At 41.9% G+C, this 25,028-nt stretch overlaps 1 protein-coding gene across 9 annotated transcripts in view; it reads right to left on the reverse strand.

The window, feature by feature from the left end:
- Positions 1–8,725: 8,725 nt before the first annotated feature.
- TEAD1 (TEA domain transcription factor 1) overlaps positions 8,726–25,028 on the reverse strand; it is a 265,732-nt gene continuing 249,429 nt past the window's right edge. For all 9 annotated transcript variants that reach the window (XM_043902789.1, XM_043902797.1, XM_043902807.1 and 6 more), the window contains 2 exons: positions 22,742–22,894; positions 8,726–16,735 (listed from right to left, as the gene is read on the reverse strand). In XM_043902789.1, coding sequence (XP_043758724.1) covers positions 16,622–16,735; positions 22,742–22,894 — 267 coding nt within the window. In that variant the 3' untranslated portion in view covers positions 8,726–16,621. The remainder of the gene's footprint in view (positions 16,736–22,741; positions 22,895–25,028) is intronic.

Here is a 25,028-nt window from a genome sequence, read left to right on the forward strand (position 1 = left end):
GTGTTGTTGTTTTATTGTGACTGCCCATCAATAAAGTACGCTCCACCTCTCACATCCGTCACGCTCTTCTCATGCAGGATGGCTGTCTGCTCCTGCTGTGTATTTGAGGGCACAATCCCCGGATCAGGACATGTCCACTGATGATGACAAATTTTAGCTCGTCTTATTTTGACACCTGTGTGTTTGGGGACTTGCCTTATGAGGCTGCAAAGTCCTCCACGTACTGCTACTACTAAGTCGCTTCAGTTGTGTCTTGACTCTTTGTGACCCCATGGACCATAGCCCGCCAGGCTCCTCTGTCCATGGGATCCTTCAGGCAAGAATACTGGAGTGGGTAGCCATGCCCTCCCCCAGGGGTTCTTCCCAACCCAGGGATCAAACACACATCTCTTATATCTCCTGCATTGTCAGGGGGGTTCTTTACCACTAGCACCACCTGGGAAGCCCGGCAATCTACATAAATCAGAAGCTGACTGGGAATGAGGAGTGCTCCCTAAAGCTAGGGAGCTTTTCACTGGGCTGAATCAATGCTGAGCTTCTGAGAACAACAGGCGAGAGCAGAGAGAGCTGTTGGATTATTGCTTCAAAAAAAAAGAAAAAGAAAGAAATTTAAAAAGTTCTTTCTTGGCTTGATGAGAGATGCAATCCAGGTGACAGACCTTGGGTGGGTGAGCAGTTTCCTGTTTGCAGCCTTGCCTGTGCCCAGGAGAGGGCTGGGACAAAGCCTGGGGGAACTTGTTTCCATCTGACAAAGCAGAGGCAAGGAAAAAAATGGTATTTTCCTTTTTCACTTTTGTAGGGGCATAATAAACCTGTGAAAAGAGGGTGCCTTTTTGAATCCAAGTAGAACAAGGTTCAAATCCAAACTTTCTTACTTCGTAGCTGTGTAACCTGTGGAGAAATTATATCAAGTTACCTTTTGAGGCTAGTTTCCTAGGAGAAAATGTAAATGACTCAGCTTGGGATAAGGGTGGGGTGGGTGGGAGGAAGGTGCAAGAGGGAGGGGATATATGTACACAAATAGCTGCTTCACTTCAATGTACAGCAGAAACTAACATTATAAAGCAATTAAACTCCAACAATAAATACATAAATGCACATGAAAATAGAGCTCTGGACAGCATGCTCTAAGGGTTAGAGGTCATCTCTGGAAGACCTTGTGCCAGACCCCAGGGCAGGCTCATCGCAGCAGGTCTGACATTGGCAGGAGCAGCAAGGCAGAGGGCACTGCTCATCCCGGCTGCTGGGCTTATACTTTAAGGTAAAAAGAACTGCTCTCAGTACAGACAGGCTTTACAGGAGGAGCGAAATGCCAGGCGCCACCTCACCTAAGGTGGGGCTCAAGAGTTTCTGATTTTCAAAGATAAAAAACAAGCAGACAGACAACCGACAGCCCCCGCAGCCTCACAGCCCATAAACATTAGGAAAAGCTGGCTTCAAACCCTCGTCCTCCTGGGAGAGAAACTGTTAAGTGGTAGTTTGCTGCCCTCTGCTGTCCACCTGGAAAACTCCAGCAGGCGTCTGGCTGTGCTGCTGGACTCAGAATCCCAAGGAGCTTGGATGACCAGGGCTTACCAACCCTTCCGAAAAGTGCACCCCAAGAGGGAGGGCAGGTAGTATCAGGGCAGGCTACAAAGTCTGAGGGGCCCAGGGTAAAATGCAAACCACTCTGTTAGAAGATGAATTTCAAGATGGGGACAACAGAGTATTAAACCAGGCAATGGGCACTTTGGAGGAGGGGGCCCTGTGAACTCCATGTGTGACACACACACATAGCTGGCACGCCTCATGATTACGTGCTCTTGATACTGAACTTCTGGATCTATGTCATAGTCTTCATAGGTCCCCAAGGAGCTGAAATTTAGTAGAACAATGTTATGGGGCCAGACTCAGGGTGGAGGGGTGGTGGTGGTAAGTTTCTTTTGGCTAAAATGTAGCTGTCGCACAAATCTAATCTCCTGCTTACTGCTGTAGTTTGAGGGAGCATATGTTGGGTTGTTCAAAAAAATTGGTTTGAGTTTTTCCATAAGATGTTATGGAAAGGGCCAAATGAACATTTTTGGCCTGGTAAAGAATCTGCCTGCCATGCAGATCTGGGTTTGATCCCTGGGTCTGGAAGATCCCCTGGAGAAGGAAAGGGCAACCCACTCCAATATTCTTGCCTGGAAAATTCCATGGACAGAGGAGCCTGGCGGGCTGCAGTCAGTGGGGTTGCAAAGAGTTGGACACGACTGAGTGACTATCACTCACTTTCCATACACGCACACACACACACACACACACACACACACACACACACACACACACACACACACACACCACAATTGTCCTGGCCTTGGAAACCAATTCAGACTCAGGGTTAGACTGATGAAGATTCAAACATCAAATTTACAGAACAGGCTATATGGGAGGTGGCTCCCATATAGTGGCTCAGTGGTAAAAAATATGCCTGCAATGCAGGAGACATGGGTTCAATCCCTGGGTCAGGAAGGTCCCCTGGAGAAGGAAATGGCAACCCACTCCAGTATTCTCACCTGGGAAATCTCATGGATAGAGGAGCCTGGAGGGCTGCAGTCCATGGGGTCACAAAAAATCAGACACGACTGAGCACCTATATGGGAGGATAGGGCTTACCAATAACTAGAGTGTGCTAAGATTCACATTTCAACTCCACCAGAGATGACCCCAAATGGGAATGTGGACCAATTGCTGTCCCACTAATCAGGTGATTCAGTGTATGTACTTCCATGGGCAGAGGTCAGGGGTAGGGAGAGATGCCAAGAGTGATTAGAAGAAAATCCCTCTCCATGGAAACCAGAGCAGTGGGGAGAACGCGTTCCCCCACCTGTATTCATATAGAAACCAGGTATTTACAACAAAGGGAATCTGATGTAGGAAACTGGTGGTGGGGGTGCTGAAAAGCTAAACTCCAAGATGAGCAGAACAGAAAGTCAGTCTCACTTTCAGGATGAAAGCACTAGAGATAAGATGGTGGTCCAAATCCCCAGATCTCTAGTGGAAGCTGGAACACTTGGGGGTCCTCGAGTAGGAGTTGGAGCCATGAAGAAAATGCACCTGCCGCTGGAGGTGCCACCTGAGATGGAAAGAGGGAGAGCAGTGCACTGATTGTCCCTCCTTCCCCTTCTACCTGGACCTTCCATGGCCACACTCCAGGAAAGCAGCTGGCAGAGGAGCCTGGAGAAGACAACCAACAGGGTTGCATTTCAAAGGAGGTGAAAGGCAAGGAATAAATTAGGCGCAGAGGCTCCTTTAACGGTTCGCATTTCCGAGGGGGTAAAATGCAAGGAATGAATTAGGCGCAGAGGCTCCTTTAGCGGTTATAGACTCAGATGATTGGTGCCACCTATTGGATACAATGTAAATTCAGCACCATGACAAGAAAGGTCTTTGCCAAGCTAGACCACTTCTGAACCACATTTCCTGCTACTCTCTTGTCCTGGTAGGGCACTTACTTCCTTATTCTAGGCTTTCAGTCTTGCTTCCTCTTCCCATAACATCCTTTGCCCATACCATTCCCTTCTCGCTTCTCATTTCTCCTCGACCTGCATCCTTCTCTTCACCCCATGCTTCTCCTTTTTCTTTCCCTTCTTTCCTATTTCCTTCCTTTCTTTTCCCATCTAGATCCCTCTCTCCATCTTTCTTTCCTGTTTATTAATGAGCAGACTGAAGTCCAGGTCTTTACGTAGATTAGTTATTGTTTTCTAACAATTATTCCTTAAAAATCAATTATTAAAAGATATTGTAACCACTGACCGCACCCCCCCCCCCCATCTCCATACCAAGGAAGCCCCAGACTTAAGATTTTAACTGATTAAAATCAGCCCAAACTTTCTTTACTGAGCCACTAGATGTCATATTGATTTCACAGCAGAGTTGGGAAGCCCTTGCAGGAGCTCAAACCTGCAAAGAAAGAAGCATCTTCATACTTTACTTGCCTCTAAAATATCACAGCCAGATTTCTGCTTACAGTAATGACTGAATAAGATTTTACTGGATGGGGACTTCCCTGGTGGTCCAGTGGTTAAAACTCTGCGCTTCCAATGCAGGGGGTGTGGGTTCAATACTTTGTCGGGGAGCTAAGATCCCACATGCCCCAGGGCACAACCAAAAAAAATGAAAGAAGATTTTACTGGATGGACCTACATAAAATGGAAGCATGGGAGAATAACTAGAAGCAGGTGGATTTGGGTGGGAAGTACATGTATAAAGAGAGAAGTGATGGGAAGTGAGCTCCCTGTATCTGCTGTTTTGGGGCCAGGGAGTGCTGTGCAGGCCAGTGGCGGTGCTGATGGAAAAGCTGCCGTCTTTCTGGCCGTGAACAAGATCGAGTGCAGGGCAACTACAGCTGCTGAAGGGGAGAAGGGTTCCTGGAAGGGAAAGGCCAGAGAGGAGACCCCCAAATTCTACCTGGTTGTTAATAGCTGTAAGGCTACTCTATTTAGGTTTTCTACTTCCTTGTGAGTTACAGTTTTCTAAGAATTCATCCTTTCTATCATGAAAGTTTATAACTGTATATTTTATTATATTTCTTTTAATATCTGTAAGATCTGTTAATACCCCTCTTTTCATTCCTGTTACTCTTTGTGTAGTTGGTTGGTTTGGTTCTTTCTCCCTCTCTTGTCAGTCTTGCTAGGGCTTATAGATTTTATTTGTATTTTTGAAAAACCAATTTTTTACTTTGTTGATCTCCTCTATTATGTTCACTTTCTATTAATATCTCGTTACTTTGCCCTTTAATAATTTTTTCATTCTATTTGTGTGTGTGTGTACGCTTATTTTGATCTTCTTTTAACTTCATGAATCGAATAGTTTATTAATTTTTGGTCTTTTTATCTAATATGGACTATTTTCCATGTTAGTCTAGTAAACACTGCTTTGGCTGCATTCCACATGTTTTAGCAAGTCGTACTTCTTTAACATACAGTTTTCAATATTTAATTTCTGTGATCTTTCTCATGGGTTAATTAGAAATGCTTACTAATTCCCAAATAAATGAGAGCTTTTCTAAAAATTCTTTTTAAATTGATTCTACCTTAACTACTTTGAGGTCAGAGAATATTGTGTGGTATTATAACAATACTTTGGAATATACTGAGACTTGCTAAATTGGCAAGTGCATGGTTTTCATACCATTCCATGTGGCTGAAAAAATACAAATGACAATTTTGGGAGACAGAGTACACATACAATCAATACTTTGATTTTTTCCTACATATTTCCTGGAATTTGCCTGCTTGTTCCACCAACCACTTAAAGAGATGCATAATTTTGTATTTTTCCTTGCAGTTCTCCACTCCTTGAGAGTTAAGGAAGTTTTATTAAAAGCGTGTGTGTGTGCATGCTCAGTTGCTCAGTCATATCTGACTCTTCATCACCCTATGGACTGTAGCCTGCTAGGCTCCTCTGTCCATTAGATTCTCCTGACAAGAATACTGGAGTGGATTGCCATTTCCTCCTCCAGGGGATTTTCCCAACCCAGGGATCCAACTCATGTCTCCTATGTCTTCTACATTGGCACTACATTTACCACTGACCCAGAAGGTAAGCCCTATTAACAGCATACCAATTTACAAGTATTTCATCTTCCTGGTGAATTTAACCTTTCATCATATGAAGTAACATCTTTATTAAGATTCCCAAATAAACTGTTTGCCCTCCAATCTTTTTTTCAGGTTCTGCTTCCGGGGGAACCTAAACTAAGACAGTTGGTCCGCTGGGATGATGTAGCAGCAGAGTTACTAAGACTGTCAGCTGTCATGGGCTTCCCTGGTGGCTCAGTCGGTAAAGAATCCACCTGCATTGCAGGAGTGGTGCTTTCACTGCTAAGTCGTGTCCAACTCTTGCGACCCCATGGACTGTAGCTTGCTAGACTCCTCTGTCTTCAGGATTCTCCAGGCAAGAATACTGGAGCGGATTGCCATTTCCTTCTACAGGGGATTTTCCTGACCCAGGAATCGAACCCGGGTTTCCTGCATTGCAGGTATTCTTTACCAACTGAGCTTAAGGGAAGCCCCCTCATACTGACTGAGCATTTCGGGAGACTTGGGTTCAATCCCTGGGTTGGGAAGATCCCCTGGAGAAGGGCATGGCAACCCACTCCAGTAATCTGGAGATTGCCTGGAGAATTCCATGAACAGAGGAGCCTGGCAAGCTACAGTCCATGGGGTCACAAAGAGTCAGACACGACTGAACGATTAGGCACCTATCATAAACTGGCATTGCTTCCACAAGAAAGGGGATGCCCCACCTTACACAATCTCTAGCATGCTAGAGTGATGGGTGGCATTAATTATGATTGGTTGGTGGTATTAATGGGTTGGTTGTTGCTAAGTGCAATTGGTGCAAAGAGGAAGAAAATGCCAGGCTCAACTCAGGGCATGGCATAAAAGATCTCCCTGGCAGCATTTAAAGAGATCCTTAGCTCAGGCAGTTGAAGGACAGACTGTGCTAACAATCAAGCCAGAAATTACAAATAAAGCTGAATTTGCAGCTCTCACAAGTTTCCTGTCAGGCCCAAATAGATAAGGAGTGGGGCACTGAAACATGGAGTGGGAACATCTGGGTGGAAACAGACAGCTCTGAACCTCAGATTTCTCGAAACCTTCTAGCCTAGCAGTCCAATCCCTCTGCCTGGAGACCACGTTAAGGCCTCATTTGAAACAGATGCCTCCCAAGATGAAGTGTTTGCCTCCCCATCTCATCTCATCACTTCCAGTAATTGCTTCTAGCAGCCTGACTCTTTGTTAGTTACAACCACCTAAATAAAATTGACATATGCGGCATTAAACAGAAGCATCTTCAAAGGCAACTAAAAAAACTCTAAGGCTTCACAAGCTTACACAACACTTGGGCTTTTTGAGTTGGAATTGTATCAGTTGCTCACTGATGACTTAACCACAGCAGGTAATTTAGCCGTCAATAGGCAGTAGCCATGCTAATGAGAGCCCCATGCTAATGAGAGCCCTCCGTCAGTTGTAAGGCAGGAAGAAATGATCGGGGTTCCCAGGGACATTTCTTGATTCTCGATCTTACAAGGAGCCTTATTTACTCTCCCCTGTGTGTCTTCAGTCTCTCCTCACTGATGTCAGTTTCCCTAGCATGCCACTCCTTCTGCTGAACTCGAGTTAACTGGAACTGCAGGCACTAACAGGGATGTTTTTGATGTGCTAAGGCATCTTTAGAGGAAGTGCAGGGCCAACGTGCCACACAGCCAGCATCAGAGCCAGGCCTGCAAGGGAGGAGGGTTTTCCACTTCTAAATTCTTGCCACTTACTAGCTTTTATGATTTTAACAAGGATTAGCTTCTCTGGGCTCCCATTGCCTTATTGGAAAATTGGAAATGATTCTTTTACTCAAGAGGATGTGGGTTAAAGGATGTCGTGAGTGTGAAGGGAACTGGCATATAACAGGGCTTCAGCAAAACACCCTGGAATTTGCCTGCCCTGGATAGCTCGCTGGACAACAGCCTTCTCTCGAATGGTAGCTCGCTAAACACATGCCTCTTTCAAAGAAAATGGAACCCAATATTTTTCTCTGTTTCCACTTGCACAGTGCCTTGGGATTTGAGGCAGGCTGCATCTCAGATTTCAAAGAAACAGGGAGAAGCAAGACCACCTGAGGTCTTGTTCAAACTGAAGGATCCCAGGGTATATTGGGTCCTGCTATCAGAAGCCCAAGGCTACTGTTGTTTAAGGAAGCCCCCCCAGCCCCAGATTTCTGCTCCTGAGCCTTGAGTGGCTTCCATGGAGCCTCAGAGAGCCAAAAGGCAAGGGCCAAGAGTCAAAGCCAGGGTGATCTATTGAAGGCTTCACCACTCACCAGTCACGCACGACCCTTCCTGAGCATCGGCTGGGTGTGTGTGTGTGTGTGTGTGTGTGTGTGTGTGTGTGTGTGTGTGTGTGTGTGTGTGTGTGTGTGTGTGTGTATCGGCTGGGGTGTGTGTGTGTGTGTGTGTGTGTGTATCGGCTGGGGTGTGTGTGTGTGTGTGTGTGTGTGTGTGTGTATCGGCTGGGGTGTGTGTGTGTGTGTGTTAACATCACTGTCATCAGGACTGTTGTGAGAATCACACACTGCACCAACACACTGGCCCAGTGCCCAGCATGCAGTAAACTTCGTGAATCCAAGGCTCTGTTGCATGTCTGTGTGCTGCACACACCGGAGGACCGGGCAAGGGTTACAGCTCAGCTCGCCCCAGGCAGGCACCCACCACCCTTTATTTACCTCTTTCTCACATCCACTGTTCTACACCTGGCTCCAGGCATGCACTGAGCAAGGCGTGTTAACAATTTTAATAACACACTACTAAAGAGAGGTAAGCAAGCGGGCAGACAGATTAACTGACCCATGGATATTTTTAAGAAACCTTGTTAACGGGAACTATACTCAGTATTTTGTAATAACCTAAAGGGGAAAAGAATATGAAAAAAAGATATGTGTGCATGTATAACTGAATCACTTTGCTCCACACTTGAAACTAAAACAACAATGTAAATCAACTACACATCAATTTAAAAAAAGAAACAAAGAAAGAAATCCTGATAGACATTAACACTCATGCTCCAATTACTATGCTGAGCTTAGTGGACACCATGAAAAGATCACTATTTTAACCTCCTTTACTCTGTCCTTCATACATTCACCCATAACACATAAAACACCTTTTCATTTTCAACAACATACATTTCTGCAGATAAAAAAGGTGACCCACACTTTCATTTTCTTTATTTTTCATTGATACCGTATGAATACAAAGTTTCTATAAAGCTACAAAATGTCTACCACTTTATCAAGAAGGCATCAAAATGTGTCACTTTGCAAAGACATGAAAACACCTGCAGGAACTGACACAAAAATAGCATTTTTAGAGTGATGAAATAATTGCACTTAACTGTCATGGATATTACAGTTATCACACATATGTACCGCGAAAGCTAGAATACATTTTTTTTTTTACAAAGCACTTTATAAAAAAATTCTCTGCACACAAACCCTATAATTTTCATATAACTATCATACTAAAGATAAATTCACTTTAAAGCCAACACTTAGAACATTTTTAAACAAAAAGGTACCAGTACCTAAACACAGACATTAACAAATACAAGAATACTGTACTGCCAAGAGGTTTAACCAAATGCCTTTTGAAAGCTTCTGCAAATAGGTTAAGAAAACATATGTGAGAATTTGCACCCCCTACCCCCCATCTCTCCAATCTATCCAAGAGGAAGCTTACTGCCCAAAGGCAGACTCCTCGGCCCACTCCCAGCAGCAGTACAATATTAAAGGAACCACTGAGCAGATGAAACGCTTACGTCACAAGCCCATTTTATACACGTGACACGAAGACACAGACTGTGAGAATCCCATTACGTCATTGAGAATGTGAACAAACACACGTGGCAAAAACCAATTTACATAAAATTTAAGCATATTAATAAGAATTAAAGGCTATTCAGGTTTCTTCTTTAAATGTTACAAAACATTTTTTTTTTTGTCATTTTTAGGCACGTAGTTTTTGTTTTACTTTTTTTTTCTTCCTTATCTGCAGTCATGAGCCTACTGAAAAAGGCCTACGGAAGTGACTCTTTCAAGGAGGTAACAGGGAGATTTTTTTTTTTTTAAGAAGTGCAGTTCATATCTAATTTACACAGTGAAACTAATCACAGAAAAGGACTGAGGCAAAAAGGAAAAGAGAAAGAAGAAAGGAAGGGAGGGAAAGAGAAAACCAGAGACTGGTTTCCAACTGATATATACCTAGATTCTGTCAGCCTCTCTTAAGGAAAAGGAGAACAAGAAATTTCACAATGGAAGTCAGACAAAAGACAGCCAGCCTGAGAGAGGTGGAATCTTTTGGAATCTGACCCTACTTAATGATGAACAGAGGGAAAATAAATGCCATTTCAAATATGAAAATGACGGAGTGGGGCATATGACAGACTCAATGCAAATTCACAGAATAAAACAAGTTAACAGCTTAGGAAGTAGGACAATAAATACAAATATTTCATCTTATTTATGGTGCATGACTTCAGTGAAACTATCCTTTGCAATGCAATACATTTTAAACACAAACCTTCATTCTTAACAATATAAGCAATGAGTTAATGAGAGAAAACTATTGCCAAAGAAAGCACAGTAACAGTTGAAGAGGGAAACAGGAAAACAAATATTTGATTAATTTCTTCCAAGTTGTGGTGTAGTCTTGACATAACAGAGAGGGGCTGAATTCAAGCAGCTAACTATAACTTGTGTTGAGCAATTTTCCTTTTCATTTGACATTTTTTTTTCATTGTATACACTTCTATGAGTACTCACAACTTGGTGTGGATAGAAATCACTCCTGAAGTTTCAGAGAGCCCAAAGAGGGTATTCTTAAAGACACCAGGTAGAAACAGACGGATCATACGCATTCAGAGGCTAACTTTCAATGATTCTAATGTCATTGTAAAGTCTATATTGGTAAAGAACAGTCTTTTTTTTTGTCCTGGCTTTTATTTGGCTGGTGTTTTTGCCTTCTCGTCCTTTTCACTCCTCTTCCTCCCCTCTATCAGTTTTCCCAATTTACACAAAGTTTTGATAAAAGCCAACACGGACTCTAAAAGAGTTGCCCTTTAGAGGGCTGGAACATTCTTTGAAAATTCCGAATTGTGAGTGGTACTCTTTGGGAGTTTCTCATAGCACATTCAGACAACACTCAGAGTCAACATTTTCGCCCTAAGAAGAACACGTCAATTGTGATGACCCTAAACCATTTTTTGTTCTGCACTGTCATCTCAGTTTGAGGCTTCCAACTTTCAAAACGGTATCACTGCGTAAACCGGAGAAGTGCGCGCTGGCATCTGAGTGGAAGGGCAGGCTCTACAGAGTGAACACAAGCGTACGGAGAAGGTCACACCTGTCCACTGGCTGACGGCCTGCGGCTTGTGTGCAAGTCCCCTCGGGCGGACGCAGGGCTGGGCGATGGGCAGGGATGGCGCACTGGGTCCTGGCACACAAACATACCAGTTTCTGGGGAGCCTCCTGCTGCCGTGGGCTCCAGGGCTGGGAGTGGTGGGGGTGCTCCCCTACGGCGTATGATGCACAGCAGGCGGGGTCTGCGTCGTGCTCTTGTGAACAGAGGCCTGTCGTTGGTTATTCATCCCGGTAAACCAAAGGCATTACGGTGATCTCAGAATATTTTTGGTCTCTCTACAAATTATCATGATTATGGCAGCACTTTTCTAAGCTGGAATCTCAAACCAAAGGCACTTTCATGCTAGAGTGCAGAAGGTTCACAAATAGCTAAGTTTTTGGTCGTGGATTTAAAAGGCAACATTTAAAGTGTACAATTTGCTTTTCATAGTAAACTATGAAGTTGCAAGACCTTCCGTTTTGGTATAGACATTGGACGGTGTGGTCAATGAACTGACTTCTGTTCATTTCGGATTTCAGACCAAGAAGTCAGTTTCCTATAGATATGGAGAAAAATGGGCTTACGAAAAATAAAATTGAAAACAACAATTGCTTATTCTGTTTTAAATACTGGGCCGATTAGCAAAGGGACATAGAGAACTGATGTGAGAAAAGGCTGGCGGCACGACTAAGTATCACTAAGGCACTGCTTACTGAACGCTTTGGCAGCTCTGAATTGAAAACTTCCTACAAAAGTAACAATAGTAAGAGAAATGCTTCCAGCTTACAAAAGGGCTCACAGTTCTGAGGCAGCCTTCTGCACTGCAAACCCTACATGCAACATCGCGAAGATTTAAGGCTTTTCAGAAATGACATGTGCAGGGTTTCACCACAGAAACATCAACAGAAGGAAAGAAGCAATGCAGACGTATCCTCTTAATGTCACAGGTGTGAACACCAACACACAAAATGGGTTCTACCCTTCGTTAGAACAGGCGTAGTGTACCAGAGCATAGACAAAAATCATACAAGTGATTGGTACCTGGTTTGAAAAGTTGACTGTCATCTTGTGTGATTTAAATAATTTATGTTTGTACAAAAACAAACTGCAAAAGCCGCTAGAGTGTTGAGACCTAAAGAGAAGACTTGGGTCTGTAACACCAAGTTCTGGGCATGGGGGCTGGGTTTTTTTTTTTTTTTTTGGCTGGTCTGAGAGTGGGACTTTGCTGTTGGGATGTTTTGTGAAGAAAAATTTGATTCAGAGCCTGTGGCAGGTGAACTGTCCTCGGGATAAGGAAAAGGCTCATCAGCTTTCCTATCTGCTGGTGGATGCCTCCCCAACAAGATCCTCAAGGAAGAAGCAGCATCAACCCCAGGGGATGCTCTTGCTCTGGCAGGAGAAGGGTCTTCCTCTCCCTCTCTTCCTCACTGAGCACCAAAGAGGAACAACCCCCACCAAAAGGCCAAGGATCAAGTGGCAAGAGTCCTAGAGCCTTCCTAGCCAGCTGTCACTGACCAGCACGTGACTTTGGACAAGTCACGTCTCCTCCGGATCTCAGCTCTCTCATCTACAGACTGGAGGAGGTCATGGGCATACCTCGTTTTCTCACATTTCATAAATATTGCAGTTTTTACAAATTGCAGGTTTGTATCAAATGAGTTTGCTAGCATCATTTTTCCAACAGCATTTGCTCACTTTGTGTCGGTGTCACATTTTGATAATTTTCACAATATTCCAACTTTTTCATTGTTTTCATATTTTTAATGATGATCTGTGATCTTTAAGTTACTATTGTCATTGTTTTGGCATTTTTCAGCAATATCTTAACTAAGGTATGTGCATTGATTTTTTTTTAGCCATAATACTATTGCACATTTAATAGACTACAATATAGGTAAACATAAATTTCACATGCACTGTGTGACTCGTTTTACTGTGACATTTGCTTTTTTGTGGTTCTCTGGAATCAAGCCTGTGCTGCCTCCGAGGTATGCCTGTAGACTGTGCTCTCCTATAGCTTAGTAAAGAATAACTCCAGCAGTCCCCTTACAAAACGAGTCCTTCTCTCCTCCATCTTTAAAGATGAAGTGTTCCAGAAGTTTCTATAAATTCTACAAAAAACATTGAGTCTAACGCTAAAAGTAGAAGGCCAGAAGAAATTTACTGAAATGATCAAAGGTCTGATAATGAGAACAATAACCTTATGAGAAATAATGAAGATGGGTGGCATTTTTTAACCAGACGAAATAAGGAATGAAGAGCAAATTAGAAATGCTCTTTAAGCAGTGTGAGTTGATCACAGGGATGTTGGTAACCAGTTGTCCCCGATTTCCCCAGGGAGGAAGGAAAGAATACTTGTAGCTGAGAGACTCCGTTGTGAAGTAGAGGCTCTGAAACAGGAAGAAACACGGACACAATGTCATTTGAATAATATTCCTACCTGTCTCTTGATGGCCTGAAACAAGGCTCCCAGGAGAGAAGCTTTCTCAGGATAAAATGGAAGGAAAAAGAAGATGTCAAGTATGGCATTTGTGACCTGTGGATGTAGGGCAGTGCTTTTTAAGCAGGGGCAATTCTGTGGCCCGTGGGACATTTGGCAATGTCTGGAGATACTTGGGGTTGTGACAACTGGGGAAAGAGTGTATCTAGTGGGCAGAGGCCAGGGATGCTGCTAAACCTCCTACAAGGCACAGGACAGCCCTGCACCACAAAGAATTATCTGGTCCAAATGTCGGCAGTGTCTAGAAACGGTTGAGAAACCCTGGTCTAGGGTAGCTTAGACATTCTGGGATTCTAGGACATGTTTTGAAAAAGCCTCGACTTTACTTAGGTCTCTTGCTAAGATGGGAAATGAACGCCAAGAGACCAAAGCTCAGTTCTTTAGTTTCTTCCTATTCAGGCTGTGGAAAGTGGCCTCCAAACTCTCCAGTGAAAGCACAAGATGTCCCTGAATCAATCCTGGGAGTGGAGGGTCAACCAGGAGATGGAGCACCCAGAAGAGAGCCGCGAGGACAGAGTTTTGGAAAGGCTTCTTTATGGTTCAGAAAGCTTGACAAATGAATAAGACTCTGCCATGAATGGTCAAAGACCAAAAACCAGACTTGGATTAGATGTTGTCACACAAATCTAATCCCAGGGTCTAATTTAAAAGAGACAGAGAAATGGACCAGTGGTTAAGACAGGGAAACTACCTGCCCTGGAGAAATCTTTAGAACAAGACAAGAAGCAAACTTTTTTTAAGAGCAAAAAGTAACCCTCAAGGTCATCCATGGAGACCCCAAATGCAACTACAAAGGCATCTGGAGGAAGAGGACAAGCATCAGAGGGCCCAGCCTGACCTTGGGAGGCCAGGGTATGATCTACTGTTCAGTAAACAGAACTAATCTCTAGCTGGTGTTTTTGGGTCTCAGTCTATTTGTGCTTTGAAAAAAGTAAATCCTAAGAGCCCTCCTGGCAGCACGGAAGAGTCCCATCCCCGGGAGAGAACGTGAACCAGATACCTCTTCCCCTGAAGTTCTGGGATGGCCACCTAAGATCACTTGCACCCCTAGGTCCTGAGAAGACTGGGGATAATCTTCAGTAAGATGCAGGAGATGGGAGCAAAAGAAGCACCTGTAAGAGGGGTGACCAACAGAAGTCATAAGTATGATGACCAAGGGAGAAGCTTAATACGTGGGCCGAAAACCAGATGGAAGGGTGGGCCGCTGGGTCAACTCTTCAAAGGCCCACTTGGAATCAGGGAACAAACTGTAGTCTGTTTATGGAGGGAAGATGCACACCATCCTGCTGGCTGATGTAAGGGATGTGCATTCCAAAAGGGGAAAGTTCTGCACTTTTTCCTCTGGTCTTCCCAGGGACCAGGGTCATGGGTTTGGGTGCGGTTAGGCTTGGTTCAGCATTCTGTTTCCACAAACCAGCCACACCCTCATGCTCCTGACCTCAGATACTAGCCAATATATAAGCAGGGTCACAGTTGGTTGCGGGGAATAGGGAAGAGGGTGTGTAGGTTACTTGAATGTGACAGTACAAAGCTTTTTTTACTTTTCTGGCTTGATGTAAAAGTCTTGACATGCTTTACAACTTGCAAGACATTTCATGTTCTGTAGTGTTAACACTCCCGACAATTGTCAACAAGTCAATTTCCTCCAGGAAGGTAGGAGTATGCCCTGTCCCCTTCCCAATGTATGGAAGTGACAAGACGTGTGACCACACCACACCAACTCTGCCTGGACAATGCTTTGGAATATATGGGTTGGAAAGCTGAATCTCTCTTGGGAAGAAAACGTCCCAAATGAACCTGTTTGGAAAGGGCAGACATAGATAGCCGAGCCTCTTCAGCCTCAGTCAAGTAAGTATTGTGACTTATTGAGAGATGTCAAGAAAATGGGTGTCCTTAGAGAATACACCAAAATCTACGGACACAGATTGAGAAATACATGTATCAGCACCGGGCAGACTGAGTGACACTGAACAGATGTTCAATAAATAAGCGCTGAATAACTACATATGTGTATGTCTGTATGTACACACACACATACACACATAGTTACAGCAGGTTAATATGCATGCTGGATCACCAGAAATAATTTATCCACAGGCTGGTGAGTATGCTTGTGATTTTCCGGGGAGCAGAAATCCTAAAACTGATGAGCCTTTTACAAGTTTGGTTTGATGAAATTTCTCCCAGCCACAGGGTTTTCTATAATTTGCAGCTCACAGTGCAGTATTCATGCCAATTTTGAATTTTTGTTATTAAATTTCAGTGGTTCAAATATTTACTCATCTTAATAAAAAAATTTGGTTGTCCATATAAAATATAACTGCACACACAAGACTATAAACATTGTAAGCTTAGATTTTCAGTATTTATCTACTTATTGCAAAAAGAGCCATCTTTTTTTTTTTCATTAAATAATCATCACATTAGTACAATACAATTTTATATTTTTTAAATATACTATATATGTTAAGGATAAGGGGTGAAGTTTTCTTCCTCTGTAATACCTGTTTCAAGAGTTTAATGGATTAGGAGATTAGTTTTAACCTTGAGGAAAAAAGTACAAATTTGTCTCATTAGGATATTTCTACCAAGTATTTCTTAAGGCTATATTTTAACATTTGGTTTCAAAAAGAAAGAAAAGTTTCATTTAAAAAATAATTTAGTGAATTACATTCTTTCATAACTTCCACCCTAATTAGTTACAAAGATAAGTCTAAAGATTCTTAGTTTTGTGTACTAATTTACATTTATATTTAAAGATTAATTTTACTTGTATCTTAAAACAAGAATTTTATGTTGGAAAAAAAAAACACACTAAATACATTTGTATAAAGGCTGTAAATGTCCAATGGCAAATGCTCTGTCTCAATTTTTTTTCTACCACAATGAGAAATAGGTCTCTGCAGACAGAGACTTGGGTTCTTAAGGTTCACCTTTCCGAGGAATTGTGGGCTGTGGATCTGAGTAACACAGAAACAACTCGACTTCTCTTTTTACAACTGTACCAGAACTTCACAGCTACAATGAGCATGAACACATGAAAAAATGACTTCAAACAGGATTTAGAAAAATCGGGGTGACCTCAAGGCCAGGGCAGCACCCCTGCATGGTGAGGTTTACAGTCAGTCGCTCGATCATGGAGAGAGTGTGTGTGTGTGCGCACATATGTGTGTGTATATACAGATATCTATATATATAAATAACCACGGTTAGTCCTTTACAAGCCTGTAAATATGATGCTGTGCTCCATGTTCACTATTTGAAACTTCAAATACACAGGCCATGCACAGGAGAGTTTCTTGTGTATCCCTGTTTGTTACCACCTGTTAAAAAAATAAAAGTGTAAATGGAAAAGATTGTGAAAAAGTATACATATATGTACATATATGTATGTATAACTGAACCACTTTGCTGTACAGCAGAAATTAACACATTATAAATCAACTACACTTCAATAAAATTTTTTAAAGTAATATATATATATATACATACACACAAAAATATCTATATCAAACACCACATGAATAAAAATATTCCACCTGTGCCATGATGAGATGGTTTACTCAGAGACAAATACAGAGTCTAAAGTTCAAAAAGTGGATTATTAGAGATCTATTCAGCCTCACTCTGCCCCCTCCTGCACAAACTCAGGATACTAAGGGTCCAACTTAAATTCTATCTAAGTTTAGTTACCATATGTAAGAAAGACCTTACAGATGGGGTCTCACTCATAATCTGAGCCTAAGAAGACACCACAAGAATTAGTGTGAGGTTTTTTTGAGGGGGGAGGGGTGTGACTTTTTTTTTTTTTAACAACATAGAGAATTTTCTTTAATTCTGTCCCATAGGACAGTCATTTATTCTACGAACTGTTTCCTATCTTATCCCTAAATCTTTACTAAATTTTGTTCCACAATAGTCAATGGGAGACATAGCTCTGTGAGTGACTTAACTCACCACTACATTAACATGTAGTGCTGGATTCAGTGAAGAAAATGCTGAGCAAAAGAACAGTCATGCCGTTCAAACCCAGGCAGTTCAAGGATCTACTGTATTTGCTGAATGGATGGAAATTCACAGAATAATAGCCACTATCTGTTGACTGTTTACTCTGCATCTCCTCGGTATTAAACACTTCGCAGGAAGAATCTCATGTAATATTCCAACTCCAACAGCGGATGTCATTTCACCCCTGTTTGACAAGGGAAGATGCTTGGGGTTAATTTGTTTAAGGTTGTACTAATGTCAACAACAGGCTTCCCTCCTAGCTCAGTTGGTTAAGAATCCATCTGCAATACAGGAGACTCCAGTTCTATTCCTGGGTGGGGAAGATCCGCTGGAGAAGGGAGAGGCTACCCACTCCAGTATTCTTGAGCTTCCCTTGTGGTTCAGCTGGTAAAGAATCCACCTGCAATGTGGGAGACCTGGGTTTGAACTCTGGGTTGGGAAGATCCCCTGGAGAAGGGAAAGGCTACCCACTCCAGGATTCTGGCCTGGAGAATTCCATGGACTGTATAGTCCATGGGGTCGCAAAGAGTGGGACGACACCACTGAGCGACCTTCACTTTCTCTTTCAATGTCAACAAAAAACCCAGATCTTCTGACTCTGAAGACCTTTTTCTTACCTGTTATGCCATGCTGCTCTAAATAAATGAATGGATACAGTGATGAATCATCTTCTTTTTCTGGGTAATGAAGTTTTTTCAATACTAACATCCACCTGCTTTTCTAGTCTCACTCCCTGCCACTTCCCTTACAGATCAAATACTCCAAGTGTGCAAGTCTTTCATGACTGAAATCTCTCCATTCCTCATCCCCACATCCAAACCAATGTCATGTTCTGCTGCTTTTACCTCCTCAAGAGTTCTTGAATCCATCTCCCTTTTCCACTGCCACAACCCAAGGTACCAGCAAACCTGATCTGGACTCCCCTACCAGGAGCTACCCTTGCTGGGCACCAGTTCCATCTGCACACAGCAGTCACCATAACCTTGAAAGAGATATAAATCTGACACCACCACCCTCCTGCTGAAAAACTGAATGGACTCTTTTGAAATTCAGGATGAAGAGAAAGCCTGTTCTCATCCTACAAGGATGAGCATGAGAAGAGACGGGGCCCAGTCTGGCTGGTCCTACCTGGCCAGCACCCTCCTCTTTCTCCCTAGGCCAGTCACACTGCTCCGTTTCCAGTCCTCCCAGTGCCGCATTTCCTCCTACACACAGTATTCCCTCCTACCTTCTCTGCCTATCTAGCCATCCGGCAGACACCTCTCAGCTGTTTGTTGCTCAGAAAAGCCTTCCCTGACCTCTCATTACACACCTCTTGGCACCATGCGCTGACATTTACCAGCCATCCGCCACAGCTGAGTTACGCATCTGGTGACTCCCCTGTGCCTGACAAAAGGCCACCTCTCTCACCAGACTCCGGGGTGCCTGCCCCGATTGCCCAGTACACCGCAGCTCTGCCCCTGACACATCAGCATGAACCCATCAAATGACCCTTTTCTTGGTAAATCTGAAAAATACATCTGCTTATCCATCGAGGCAACTTAAACATCATCTTTTAACAACCCTGAGAATTCCCTACCTCACTCAAACTACAGGTGTCTGCTTAGGCAATTCAACTCCTCTTTCACAAGCATACCGCTGCCATGACGGCCTTGCAGGGTCATCGACTATTTACCTGCCTTGTTCCCCTCACCGGGCCCACATTTCCTGTGTTTTATTTGCACTGTATTCCAGCAGCTGGTAAACCTCTCCATTGTTTAGCTGAACAAATGAAAACACTCTCAATAACCAACAAAGTGGAGAGGGAAGACTTGAGCACTTTGTAAATGGAGGAAAAATGAGGTCTGGAGATTTTAAATGACTTAACCAAGGTGATAGGTAGAGCTGGGTCCTAAACGCAAGTCTTCTCATTCCATGACCATGACATACCCTGCAAAGTGTCTTTTCTATCAATTCAAATCTTAATTTACGTCTATCATTGGCTCTGGGACCTCAGGGAGGCCTAACATTCCTCTATCCATAAAAAGAGAATACAAATGACCTGACAGTTCTGCAGTGAGAATTTCATAATATATCTACAAAAGATTCAGCATTGTGCCTGGAACTTCTGTGATCTAGCTTACCTTCTTGCAAACTTTCTATGAAAGAATATATCCTATATCCTATTTACGCTTCATGCTTGAGATGAAGGAGGAAAGAAAAAAAATGTTTCTAGCAAGCTGATGTCAAAGTACAACCTCGAAAGATGACTGGAATCCTTGGCCCACAATTCAGGTGCTGTCTTCCTTGGCCTGACCCCCATTATTAGGGCCCTGAACCTACAGGGTCACCTCAATTCCAGTCATCCTGATGAAACCAGAGACTAGCCCACAAGCCAGTAAGGCCTGGAACTGGTCTTGGTGACACACAGGTTTTGTATTCTGCTGCTGCTGCTGCTGCTGCTAAGTCACTTCAATTGTGTCCAACCCTGTGCGACCCCATAGACAGCAGCCCACCAGGCTCCCCTGTCCCTGGGATTTTCCAGACAAGAGTACTGGGGTGGGTTGCCATTGCCTTCTCTGGTTTTGTATTCAATGACCTAGTAAAACACCTGCAACTACGTCCAACAGCTGTCATCCTGGCTATGTCCTTAACCCCACCTCCTCTAAGGAAGCACTGAAAAGTATGATCTCTGCTGTTTATCAGTGAGATGACCTCATTACCCAGGAGTGCTGGCTTAAGTTCATTTCTCTACAGAAAAATATTATTCCTAGCAAATATTTATTAAGAGCTACTAATTCTTTATAACAAAGGCATTTATGTAGTTGATATGTTTTAAAATTAATTTTACCTGGTAAGTTCTTTGGATGGAAGCCATGTTTTCAAAGAGGCATTACCAATATAATAGTTAATGGGTTCTGTGGGTAATAGATATTCACAACTTTCCCAGGTCATATATTCTTTGGTTGTGTTTGAGGTCGGGTTTTAGGGACTGAGGACATATATTCCTTAATGTGCTGAAATAGTCTCACCGGTTTGTAAGAAACAGCTAAGACCTCTTCCAGGAGAGGGAAGGTGGCCATCCATTCAGGGAGTTTTGGTTAACTTCTGAGGTTATTTAACATCCACATAAGGATGCCACACTCACTTTCTGCTCATCTGAGCACTAAGGTGATTCATATGTCCTTAAGTGACAACAAAAAGCACCTACAGCCAAGTATCTGCCAGCATCCTAAACCTTGAACTGCTCAATCTCCACCGAAGATCATTAAGGAAAAGGATAACAATGAAGAGTTAGTGAAGAATGTGTTTTTTAAACTTTCTCCCAGACTACTAGCTTCCAAGTTTCAGAGGAACATGGACACACAGGAGAATCCACTGGATTCTCTCCTTGGAATAAATGAAAACAGTATACAAAACCATCTGTCTGCCTACTGTATGCCCATAATCAAGTGTCTGCGAACTGAGGCCCCCTGTGGCTCACTCACCAATCCCATATAGCAATGGGTCTCTACCTGGCTGCATACCAGAACTACCTGGGGAGCAGTAAAAATAAACAAAAACCACGATGCTCAGCTCCTTCCTTCAGAATTTTTTAAAAAATATTTACTTATTTGGCTGCACTGGGGTCTTAGCTGCAGCATGTGGGTTCTAGTTCCCTGACCAGGGATCAAACCTCAGCCCCCTGCATTGGGAGCCTGGAGCCTTAGACATTGGACCACCAGGGAAATCCCCCGAATTTTTTTAAGTGTCCTGGATAAATCCAATAGGCAGAAGGTTTTAAATTTCTTAATTTTTATTTATTTATTTTTACAGTGGTATACAGGAACTGGTTCCTACTAGCTTTGAATGTTATTGTTATATATTAAGGAATTTCATGAGCTAGATGGCCACTGTAGCTTCAAAGTGCCCATGGAAGGTATATTTACATCATAAAAAATGGGCAAAAACCATAGATCAGGGTTTTGGGAGAAACCAGGGGACAGTCTTTTATTTTCTTTCTTTTTTACCAGTACATTACAGGGCTTTCCTGGTGGCTCAGATGGTAAAGAATCTGCATGCAATGCATGAGACCTGGATTTGATCCCTGGATCGGGAAAATGCACTGGAGAAGGGAATGGCTACCCACTTCAGTGTTCTTGCCTGGAGAATTTCATGGACAGAGGAGTCTGGCAGGCTGTGGTCGATGGAATCATAAAGAGTTAGACACAACTGAGTGACTAACACTTATACACACTGATTGAAAAACAGTGTCCCATTGGATCCAAAGTGTCCAGGTACAGAATTCCTGCTCTTCAAGTATTCTAATTCTAAATTCTGGTAACAAATAATAACAATGCAGGCCTTCAGAGGGCTGAATACTTGACCACAATATTGTCCTGCTGCCCCTTTTAGCAAAAATTGCTTCCACTGAATTTTGTTTTGGCATTTTGCCTTTGGTTTAACCAAGGAATGTTATTTTTTGAAAAACGAGCCTTATGAAATCCATTACTACATATTTTATGGGTGTATTTTGAGGAGAACATTGTACTTATTAACCTTCCTAAGTCACCAAATGAAGTCTCCACGATAAATTGTTTTAAAGTTAAATATTTGGGGAAAAAAAAAAACCACACAAAGCATTGCCCAAGGGAACCGGAAAATTTTCCCATCATGGACCTTGAGCACTACTGCTTTTTCCTTGCTCTTTAGCTGCCTGTTAAGTTTTGACCATACTTTTCAGCCCATAAACATTCTCCTGCTCTCCTGCTGCTGGTTATGCCATTATATTCTAGTTAATATTTCTCCTGGTACTGAGAGTTTACATTTTGCTATATTAATATATGCTACTTATAATAAGGCCTTGTAAACCCTTCCTGAAATGAGTGTAGGTATGCCTTAAGTACAAACCTGCTGACTCAGCTTTTGCCTCATTTATGGTTTGTATACTACCGGGCTGCTGAGACTTCAACTTAGCTACTACTGGGATAACCCGGGGAACTTTAGAAAAATACGTGCCTGGGTCCTATCCTCAGAGATCCTGATTTTACTGATCTAGGATGCAGTCCTGCCATCAGGATTTTAAAGACATTCTTCAGGTTTCTCTAATGTGCAACCAGAATTGAGAATCTGGTTTTATTACCTCTATCCTCCTTCCCCAAATTCCAGTTCTGCCAAGCTTAGAAAGCCCAGCCAGATGAGAGCCCTTCTCTTTCACAAACCTGAGCCACACCAAGTTTGCCTTATGGAGGCATGAATCCAGCTGCTGGCTGACCCCCTGGGACCCAGACCCACCCAGGTCCCTCTTCCCTGGCAGCTTCATGGCTGAGTCTGACAAAACAGGAAAGAGACAAAACAGTTACCAATAAAATTGTGAAGTTTTCCAAAACACTGTTCATCATATATTTCTCTGGTAAGTGTTTGAGCTTGTGGATGAAGTTGATCATATATTCACACATTGGGGAGCGGTTTATTCGGTAGACAAATCGGCCATTCTCAAACCTTGCGTATTCCGTCTGTGGGGGAAAAAGGGTTTATACTTTTGACTTCAAAATACATGAAAAAGATATGATTATCTATAAAAACATTTCACTTTTTCAACATGAATCAGCTGTTATACGTTGTACTACTTATGTACTTTACTTAGTTAAAGAAAATCCTAACTCCAATTTTAACACCATACTGAGAATCCATTATTTTTCTGGAATTTTTTTTAAATTGTAAAAATACTTTAATGAAAAGTTGTATAGATGTTTTTTCAGCAAAGGTCAGGAAAAAAAATATAATTGCCTGCTGAGTGATTCCCTACCTAGAAATTTGTGAGAGCAAGCCCAGCTAGTCACAATTCTTCAAAGAGTCCACAGAAAATCTTTCTTTACTGTGATAAGGCCTCATAGGCCAAAAACCAAAGCAGCTAATATCTCTACTTTAGGAAAAATTGCTTCACACTGATCATGAGCCCCTGGCTGTGTTATGTCTTTAATTTTTAAAAATGTTTTATACATATATATATGAGAAGGAAATGGCAACCCACTTCAGTATTCTTGCCTGGAAAATTCCATGGACAGAGGAGCCTGGCGGGCTACAGTCCATGTGGTTGCAAAGAGTCAGACACGACTGGGTGACTAACAAAACACTTAAATACATATTTGAAGATCCCACTGAAACATTCAGAGAGAAGAAAGACACTCTTAGATACTTTGGATCAAAGAGGAATTTAATAAGAAATACAAGCTATCTAGAGTAATGAAAAAGAAAATATTTACATCAAATTTTGGGGATTCAGTGAAGCTGTACTTGGAGGAAAGCAGCTTCATGTCTTCATTATTAAAGATGAAAAGTTATAGAACTTAGTACACATCTTAAAAAATTAATAAACCCTACAAAATAAACCAAAATCAGTGAAAATCAGGAACCAAAAATTAATAAAGATAAAAACTCAAATGAATGCAAAGGAAATTTAAAGTGTAGACAGGATGTAAAAATCTAACTTTTTAAAAAGACAAAATAAACCCTTCATAAGCCTAAGATGGAAAAGAAAGGAGACAAAACAGCAGTCACATTATCAATCTGAAGGTTAAGAAAAGGTTACTTCATGTAACTCTATAGCAAACAACCAATCAATCAATCAATAAAAGCAAAGAAAATCCAGTGAATAGGATGATGTCCCAGCAAAACACAAATCACTAACACTGAACCAAAAAGTAGAAAACTCCAGCTGGTCAATTACTGTAGAAATAACTAAAAACTATGTAGAAACCTACCACTGAAAACAGTCCAAAGACCGAATGGTTTTACAGCTAAGTTTTATGTAACCTTTAAAGAAATTTCATCTTGTGACATTTTCAATGTTATTCACACTATTCTATACCATAGAAAAAGGTCAGTATTCCAATTATTTTTGCAAAACTGATGTATATTCAATACTGAAATATGATGAAGAGATTATAAAAAAGAAAAGTACAGACTACTATCACTAATGCAATGCAAACACTTTATGTAAAACAGCAAACAATGCATTAAGGTATCCAAAATAAAGCATTCTTTGGGAATGCTGTGGTGGTTCACACACAGGATGTTTGTTAACTCATGATGTCAAAAAACTGGAGGAAAAACACAGAGTAAGAGTGGCTGAAAAGGCATTCGATAAAATATTGCAGCTATTACTAATTAAAAAAATTAAGTAAAATAGGAAGAGAAAGAATTTAACATAAAATAAAGACCATCTATAAAAACCAATAATAAATCCAATGTTAAAACATCAAAACTGTTTCTACTGATATCAGTAACCATATAAGGATACTCACCATCACTATTTGTTTTATTTCTTTTTACAACTGTGTCAGAAGTTTTAGCAAATGAAAAGAAGGTGAGAAAATAATAATAAAAGTGGCAAGAACACTGGAAAAGAAGAGATAAAATAGTCTTCCTTTTTTGCTGCTAAGATAATATATCACAGGAAACCCAAGAATCTAGAGGGGAAAAAACCACTAGAAATAAATGACAGAATATGGCAAGATGGCCAAATAGAATACAGATATGCAAAAAGTGGAGCTTTCTTCTAGTAATTAAACTCTAGAAGTTGAAAACTGTATTAACAAATTTATATAATATTTAGAGATATATTTAACAAGAAATAGATGAATCTAC

The sequence above is a fragment of the Cervus elaphus genome, chromosome 1, assembly GCF_910594005.1.
Source record: "Cervus elaphus chromosome 1, mCerEla1.1, whole genome shotgun sequence".
Classification (NCBI taxonomy): Eukaryota; Metazoa; Chordata; class Mammalia; order Artiodactyla; family Cervidae; genus Cervus; species Cervus elaphus.